Source organism: Molossus molossus, unplaced genomic scaffold (assembly GCF_014108415.1).
Source record: "Molossus molossus isolate mMolMol1 unplaced genomic scaffold, mMolMol1.p scaffold_m16_p_13, whole genome shotgun sequence".
NCBI classification, from domain to species: domain Eukaryota; kingdom Metazoa; phylum Chordata; class Mammalia; order Chiroptera; family Molossidae; genus Molossus; species Molossus molossus.
In genome coordinates this window covers 89,692,622-89,700,607 of record NW_023425348.1, presented here as the reverse complement: position 1 = coordinate 89,700,607, position 7,986 = coordinate 89,692,622, and the positions used below count along the sequence as shown (strand labels likewise).

Sequence of the window (7,986 nt, the reverse complement as noted above, 5' to 3'; positions counted from 1 at the left end):
TGAGCACAGCCTTGTGTGAGGTGAGCTGAGCCCAGTGACGTGGAGGCTGATCAGGGTCATTACAGCGACATGCATTCGCGACTCTGAAAGTACGTGAACAGATTTGTGACTGTGATCGGAGCACAGTCACCCTACATCACGGCAGCACTCTGTGATCCCTTCCCCCTGGTGTCCCTCAGCTTCCCCTACATTCTTATTAGCTCCTGCTGGGAGTTGTGTGCTGTGGGCATTGGAAATCCAGATTTTCATATGTTTGGGATGGGCAGCAAAGTGGAAAGTGTCACCGGTCCGTCTGGGCCAGAGGAGTGGTGGCCATGGACATGACTGAGGATGAGTCCCCGGGGGCCACCCTCTGGGGAAGGTAGTTGGTGGCAGAGGTAGCATCTGGCAGGCTGGAAGGATGGGGTCTCCCCGCTCTGACCACACCTGAGGCATGCAGGACCACAGTCGGGATTGATATGAACTGAAAGGAGGTGGAAGATGCCCTTGTGGCAGGGATGCTGGACTCACTCACCACATGCTGGCGTTGGCCAGAGGGTTTTCAGTCCCTTGCCCACTGGGGAGGGAAATAAAGCCAGGCAGAGGGAAAGTGCGTGGAGCAAATTTATTGAGCGTCTGCTGTTGGCCGAGGATCGTGCTATGACATTTTACATCATCTCAACAAAATAGCGAAGCGCTGATCATCACCCTGTTACACGGGAAGAGGCTGAAGCTGGCATTTCAAAAGCCTTTTTCAAAATTAGGCAGCTCGAAGTGCCGGCAGGTGCTCAGCTGTAGAGGCTTCCTTTCCAAAGATTCTTGAGTCTGCACGAGTCGTAGAAATATTTGACCAAGGGGTCACTGGATGTATCCATCTGGTTCTTCAAGAAGCCATGTCTTGTTATAATTGGTCCTTCCAAAGGCCAAGGGGAGAGAGAATCACACACAGAGCTGGAGAGCTGGTCCGCACAGCAGCCTCTTAGTGAGAGATCTTCGAGGCTTCGAATGCTCTTGTTACATCTGGTGAGTGTTACTCAAATAGCAGAGGATACTGACGCACTACTCACACTTGCAAGTATCGCACGAACTGCACGTTTACTCTGAAAGATAGAACAGTGCATTGTTCAGAGTTAAAGGAAGTCCAAGTCTCTGTCCCTCCCTCTCCAGGCATATACACCTCTGTCCTCCCCAGAGACCCTCCGGGAAGAAGAGGACCGGAGCAGCTTTCCCTGCAGGCCCCTGGGGACAAGGTGATCCTATCTGGATCCTGGCTCGTCCAGACTCTCCCGACACCCACTGGACTTTTCAGGATCTGCCTTCAGAGCTGAGCTCAGAGGCAAAGGATTGCGTGTACTTAGAGCCCCCGAGACCCTCCCTCACAGGTCCTCTATCCACCCCTTCATCTGCACATGAGGAAACTGGTCCAGGGAGGGCAAGTGTCCTGTCCAAAACCCGCCGTGGCTGGGAAGCTGGTTTGGGGTTTCAGCTCAGGTTTCCTCCGTTTACACACAGCTCAGCTGTCAGACGGGATGCAGACAGCTGCGGGTTCACAGGGCTGGAAGAGGGGCTGCTGTGGGGTAGGGGCAGGGGAGCCCCGTGCACCCTGGTGGCGGAGGACAACGTGCCCTCGGGCAGCTTCGGGGCACAGAATGGAGGCTGCTAAGCCTGGGACACCGTGCAACTCCTCTGAGCCTCGGCTCCTCTCCTGTGCCGAGGGACAGGAAGCTCTTGCCCTGGCCGCCCGCAGGCTTGTGGGAGGACCCGCTGCCAGCACCTCGGCTCGCGCGTGCGCGGACTCGCGGCTGTCCCAGCGCGTCCCGGTCATGGAGGCGCACAGCCGGCTGGGAAGCGCCGCACAGAGGCGCGGGCCCATTTCCGGTGGAGAAAACCACTTGTCGTGAGTAGTGGCCTTAGGGCAGCCCCCTGGCGAGTCCCTGGTGGGGCCTGGCATGCGGGGCAGCGGCCTGCCTGGAGGCTTGAGGGACCCGTTGTTTATTTATTTTATTCTATTCTATTTTATTTTATTTCATTTTTTAATGGTCACACAAAGACGTGTTTCCATTACTTTGTTCAGATAGATTGGGAGGGAGAGAGCGGGATAGAAAGAGAGAAACAGCGATGTGAGAGAGACACAACGACGGTTGCCTCCCGCGTGACCAAGAGCAGGGCGGGGACGAACGGCCACCGAGGTACATGCCCTTGACCGGAATCGAACATGGGACTCATCAGTCCACAGGCCGATGCTCCAACCGCACAGCCAAACGGCCAGGGTGGCATTGTTGACCCTTTGGAAAGACTTTGCCCACTGACGAGTGCGCCTATAGAGCAGAAAGCCTGGGGTTCAGGGGGCACAACACTGGTGTCGGACTCAGATCAAGGGGTTCACGTTGTGCAGTTGCCCTGGGCTCTGAGACCCTGAGCAAGTTCAGCGTCGGTCCCTGGGTGTCAGATGTCAGGAGGGCTCCAGGGACCCTACGAACAGCGGCCCCTCGTGTCCGGGAAACAGAACTGCAGGAGGAATCGCCCCTGGAGCCCTCACCTGTGCACTGCAGGGCAGGCCATTTCTCAGTTTAGTGACAAAGTGCTCGCAGTTGGAGGACACAAGGTCGTACTTCCAGGTTTCACCAACTGTCATCTTTGCCAAACGGACAATGTCAGGCACAGGCCGGGGTCTGTACTTGTGGTCCAAGTAGTTGTTGACACAGTACCTGTCATTCCCAGCCACTTTTTTCAGAGGCTCACATTTTACAGTGGTTTGTTTGCAATTGTTGGCAGAGCCAGACACGTGGTACCCATCTGGAATCACAGACAGACACTGTAAGGGCTGCCCTGCTCAGCAGCGCAAGGTTGAAAAAGGAGGGAAAGCGACAGGACAGCGTTCTGCTGTGACCTGAGGGTCACTGTCCTTCCTCCTTCGCTCTTCCCTCCTGTGAGAGGTTACATTTAGTGGGAGTGCAACTGTTTGATCTATCACTTTTTAACTTAAACACTTAACCTTCTCCTTACACATGTTCCCATAGCAACCAGTGGGGACTCTGTCGGAACTTGGCATGGCTGCCCGGGTGCTCCTCTGATGTGCTTTAATGTATTTGGCAAATGCCCGACTGTTAGGCATTCCAGTTGTTTAAACTTGTCCTTGACTATACCCAGTAACATCATGAAAATACTACCGATCATGCATCTTAAGGCATGGCTCTAACTCAGACAGGTGTTGGAGTTTTTGAGTATGTACCGGGAGGAGTCAGGCCCCATGGGAACCCATCGCAACCCCTCCCAGGTGAAAACGTTGTCCCCATTTCCCAGGACTGATCTTGGGCCAGTGAACTCGAGTAACACACCCAAGGGACAGAAGTTGTGGGAGCAAACAATTGAAACAACTGCAAGGCCCAGCAGTTTCTACTCTGTGGCTCCGGGGCACTGTCCTGCTTCCTCCCACCGGCACAGTCCTGCACACTTAGGAGAGAGTCACCACACACTGTCACCTGGTGGAGTCCACACTCCATTGCTTACTGAACTATCATCTGACATGTTATAAATCAAAAGGAAACAGATGTTAATTAGCACAGCAATGAGTTCTCTTAAGTTCCCTCTCTCAACACAAAGTGGGTGTTTAGACAAATAATTCATCTTTACCTGGAGCCGTCACATGGACCACATCACCGTCTCCAACGTGGATGGCCCAGTGCTGAAATGCGAGTCGAGAAATTGCAATCAGGTCGCCAGGTATTGGGACTTCTCTTGACTACAACAGAAAAAGCAGGGAGAGTGTAAAGTGTCCCAGCAGCAGAGGCTGGCTGGGGAGCTGTGGACGGCTCGCTGCCACACGGCACCTAGTGGGCACCCAGGGAAAAGAGCCGGGGCTGCCAGGTCCCCATCTCTGCTGTCATCTCTGAGAAGCCTGTTGGGGGCAGGAAGGCCAGGCAGCCAAGACAAAGGTTGGGGTAACCCTGTCTCTCTGCTTCTGCTAGTCTCAAGGGCCCTAGCACATTTGTCCCGCCCCCTGGTGGGGTAGTAACTTTGCGTTTTACCTTCTGTTCTGATACTTGGACATCCTGAGTCTTAGTGAAGGCTCAGAGACATTCCTCCCAGGGGGAGCCAGTTCCTGGTGACAGCTACCAACTGGGCCATAAGCGTACTTTTCAAATGCAAATGAACCAACCCAGAGCCCAGAGCCCAACTGCCTCCTTCAAGAGGCTGTCACACCCAGGCCACTGCCCAGGGGCCCTAATCCCCACACTGGGCCCTGTGCCTGGAGGCTGCAGAGAGTATGCCCACAGGCCGGTCCTCAGCCTGCCTACCCGCCTCAGTCATTCTCTTGCCCACTTTTCTCCCCACGTTCTCGGCCTCCTACCAGCCCAGCGCTTCCTCATGTGGCCCTGGTGGCCCTCGTCTTGGGAACTGTGAGTCACAAGTTGGGGATTCCATTGCGAACTTCTCCTGGTCTGTGGTCCTTACTGAGCCTCAACTAGTCTGTCAACGAGGCACGTGTTCAAGGAGGTTGTCCATAGTGTCGCTGAGTGGCCTCCTGAGATTCTGTCCCCCTCCTCTGGGCACTCGTTCCTGTGAGACGCAGACTGGAGCCTCCTTAGGTACTGCGGGCAGCCGGGCCAAGCATCCGACCCGGTGGTGACCACACATCCAGCAGTGGACATCTCCTCACACACACCGAACAGCACCTCGGTCTCACAGGGTGGGCTGACCCCCACTCGGGGTGTGGGCGCTGGGACTGCGGAGGCGAAGGGACTCCCCCAGATCGCTCAGCCAGTCAGCAGCTCGCTCTTCCCACTCCCACCCCAGACCCTGTGCCGGCGGCTCTTCTCCTGATTCCCACGCCCCCCGGGACTGCGTGTTCCACCCACAGTCCATTCCAGCCCCATGGTTGAAGCCTGTTCCTGTCCCACTCCTCTGGGGTCACTCAGCCCAGGTCGCTCAATCAGAGGCCAGGAGTCATCCTTCCCTCCTTCTCTCCCTCAGCCCCATCCAGGTACCAGCTGCCTCCTTCCACCTGTGTCCACTTCCCTCGCTCTCACTGGGGTCAGACATACTGTCCCTCACCGCTGGGTCCCTCCCCAACCACTCCTTACCCATCCCTATCACCGGGGCACCTTCAAAGGGAACATCAGGCAGTGACTTACCTGGAGCCTCAGAAAGCTGTGCTCTCCAACTAGGGTGCTCTTGGTCCTGCTCTTAACCTCATTCATCTTTACCCTCCACTCTCTTCACCCTCGTCCCTCTCCACCCCCATCCCTCTCCACCCCCCCGTGGCTCTCCACCCTCCTCCCTCTCCACCCTCATCCTCTGATCCTTTGAAAGGTTTTCCAGACTGAAAGTGCTCCTCAAGGATGTGATACGCCTGGGTTCACCCTCATGTCCTGTTGGACGAGTTGGAGAAGGTACCGGCACGCTGTGTGCTAGGGCCACGTGTGCACACCCGCTTGTTGTCGGGACTTCATGAGCTAAGAACGTTAAATGCCTGACCTTCAGTTTTGCGGTGAGAATGAATGCCATAGCATTACGGTTATAATTCATCATGTGGCATTACTATGAGAATAATGCTGGGTGTTACTATGAGAGATAATGCTATAGTATTGCGGTGAGAATGAATGCAGTAGCATTACTGTGAGAATTAATACGGAGGCACTACTATGAGAATGGATGCTTTCACACTACTCTGTGTGTTAATGCTGTAATATTAATACAAGAAATACCATGCAGGCTACACTGGGGCTTGTCCAAAAGCCCACCTTATGCCCACTCTCGGGAGAACTGAGAGGGAGGAGGGTCACGGTACGTGGGGCCTTACCAGCTCAAGACGGGGCCAGCCATATCTCAGATCGGTGACAAACTTCTCGCTGTTTTCCCTAAGAACTGTGTATGTCCTCTGAAGACCAATTATGCTCTCTGCAGAACGGATGATCTCATGCACAGGCCGGGGTCTGTACTTCTTGTCAAAGTGGTTATTGACCTTGTAGGAGCGGCCCAAAGCCACCTTCTCTAGGGGCTGTTTTGTTACCGTAGCATTGCCACTCAGAAACATGTAAAAGTGCCATTCGCCTGGGAATCACAGAGACAGGTCGTGGGCAGAGGACGTAGGGAGACAGAAGGCTAGAGAGGTGACAAAAAGACAAACCCTGCCGGACATAAAGATTTGGGTGATAACTTCCCTGAAAGAATTGGAGAAACCACATATTTTGTTCTGTTTGCGAACAAGGTGTCATACATTCCTTTACATGCGGTAAATGTCATGGTTGTCAATGGCTGGGTCACAAGACAATGTCACAGTATGGTGGTATACGCATGTCCATGGGAAATGTGACCCCTTTTCCTGAGCATTTGCGTTGAGCAAGGGCTCAGCCGTGATAACAGGCAGGGTAGGAATATACTGAGATCCCTGTCCTTCTTCACACCCTGGTGTTTCAGGAACAGATGCAGTTTTCTTGGCACCGAGCTTACCGGCTCTATGGGCTGCTTTTCACATATTGTCTAATTTAATTCTCTTTCTGCCCTTCAAGAAAAATATCATCTCCATTTTCCACCAAACTGGATGCAGAGAGACATTCACAGACCCCTCTGTGCTGGGAAAGCTCCCAGGACCAGGACTCGGAACTGCCTCCCCAGGCTCCAAGGCCGAGCTCCTCCCACGTGTGGAGTCAGGCTCAGGGTCCCGCCACTAAGTGTCTGCACGCCGTGACCTGGCACGTGCTGGGCACAGGGAGGGGCCACGGGAGAGCCCTCAGCTGCTTCAGCCCCAATTCCATTGCTGCAGTGAGTGCAGGGAGGATTTTCCCAGGGGAAGCGTAACTAATGAGCACACTGAAAGCCCATATTTTTGTCTCTAATCTCAAGGACGAAGAGGCCCAGGAATCCAGCCTCTCAGGTAAAGATGTCCACACCTAGGCAGTTAGATGTATAAAGGACCACAGGTCCTCAGCGTCATGCTATCTCTTACAAGGGCTCTAGGCATCATCTGAATTCAAGGGGTTTGATTTACTTTTTACAGTAAATGTCCACCTTCTCACAGCACACTCAGGATAAATGATAACTTGTGAAAACACATAAGAGGCAAATGTGGTATTCTGACGTGGAGGACAATTCTTTCTTCCTGATGCAAACAGAGCCTCAAAGGCTAAGTCGCCATCGCGCGGTGGCACAGGAGCCAGTTGGCATCTGACGTAGCAGGTTATCCCAGCCTCCTGGCAGATGCTTTCATTGAAGATTCACGGACATCAGTTGCGTTCCTGCTCCTGTTTCCCCGCGTTGTCATTCTCTGGCTTCTGTCATATTTACGTGTTAAATGAACGACTAACAGGAGCGTGCTCTGCATTTTCAGAGAATTTCCTTTGGATGGGCCCTTGTGAAAACTGCTTCTGCTAAGGAGTATCTATTACAAATACCAAGACAACCAGTGTGTGAGGTCACAGATGTTCGAGAAACACAGCACACAGATCCCTTCCTGGTTGCGAGCCAGACTGTGAGCTCTGGATAACCTGGGCTGCTTGAACTCACGTCATCAGGGTCCGGAGGAACAGAGTCAACCACCCTGGAGCTGGAGAATCCAAGGGCTGACGCAGCCCAGCTGCCCCGCAGGAGGCGATGAGCCTCCCCTGCTCTGTCGCGACCTATCGGACCCCCGTGGGTACTGTGGATGGACTTGGATGGACTCTGAGCAAGCTCTGTGCTGGGACAATGTGTCTCCCGCCTCAGGTCCACTTGGTGGGCTTCCATTTCAATTGCTGTCATGATCTCATTAACAAATACTTTGAAAATTATCCTTTCAACAGTCCTTACTTGGAGGAGTCAGATGGATCACACAACCATCGCCCACATAGATGGCCCAGTCCTTGTAGAACATGTGGGGAATCTCAATCATGTCTCCAGGCATGGGTTCTCGAACACACTGCAAGAGAAGAACCGGAGCCCTGGAGGTGCTGTGCTTGGGAAGGAAAGACCACTGGGTTTGAATCCTGCTTCTGACTTACTAGCTGTGTGTTTGGGACAACAAACCAG

At 53.7% G+C, this 7,986-nt stretch overlaps 1 protein-coding gene across 1 annotated transcript; it reads right to left on the bottom strand.

Annotated features, from left to right (window-relative positions):
- Positions 1 to 595: 595 nt before the first annotated feature.
- On the bottom strand, positions 596 to 6,919 carry LOC118628949 (phospholipase A and acyltransferase 4-like). Its single transcript, XM_036260024.1, has 4 exons — positions 5,783 to 6,919; positions 3,613 to 3,721; positions 2,519 to 2,775; positions 596 to 1,079 (listed from the first exon to the last, which is right to left on the bottom strand). The coding sequence occupies exons 1-4, from the start codon at positions 6,014 to 6,016 to the stop codon at positions 1,014 to 1,016; spliced, it is 666 nt and encodes a 221-aa protein (XP_036115917.1). The 5' UTR covers positions 6,017 to 6,919; the 3' UTR covers positions 596 to 1,013.
- Between the last annotated feature and the right edge of the window lie 1,067 nt (positions 6,920 to 7,986).

Bases quoted from the DNA above. Each gene is read 5' to 3' on its own strand.
- LOC118628949 (XM_036260024.1), bottom strand. From the start codon at position 6,016: ATGTTTCTGAGTGGCAATGCTACGGTAACAAAACAGCCCCTAGAGAAG. The intron at 3,722-5,782 runs GTAAGGCCCCAC...TTTCTGTTGTAG, and splicing joins GCTGGCCCCGTCTTGAGCTG to TCAAGAGAAGTCCCAATACC. The intron at 2,776-3,612 runs GTAAAGATGAAT...CTGTGATTCCAG, and splicing joins GGTCCATGTGACGGCTCCAG to ATGGGTACCACGTGTCTGGC.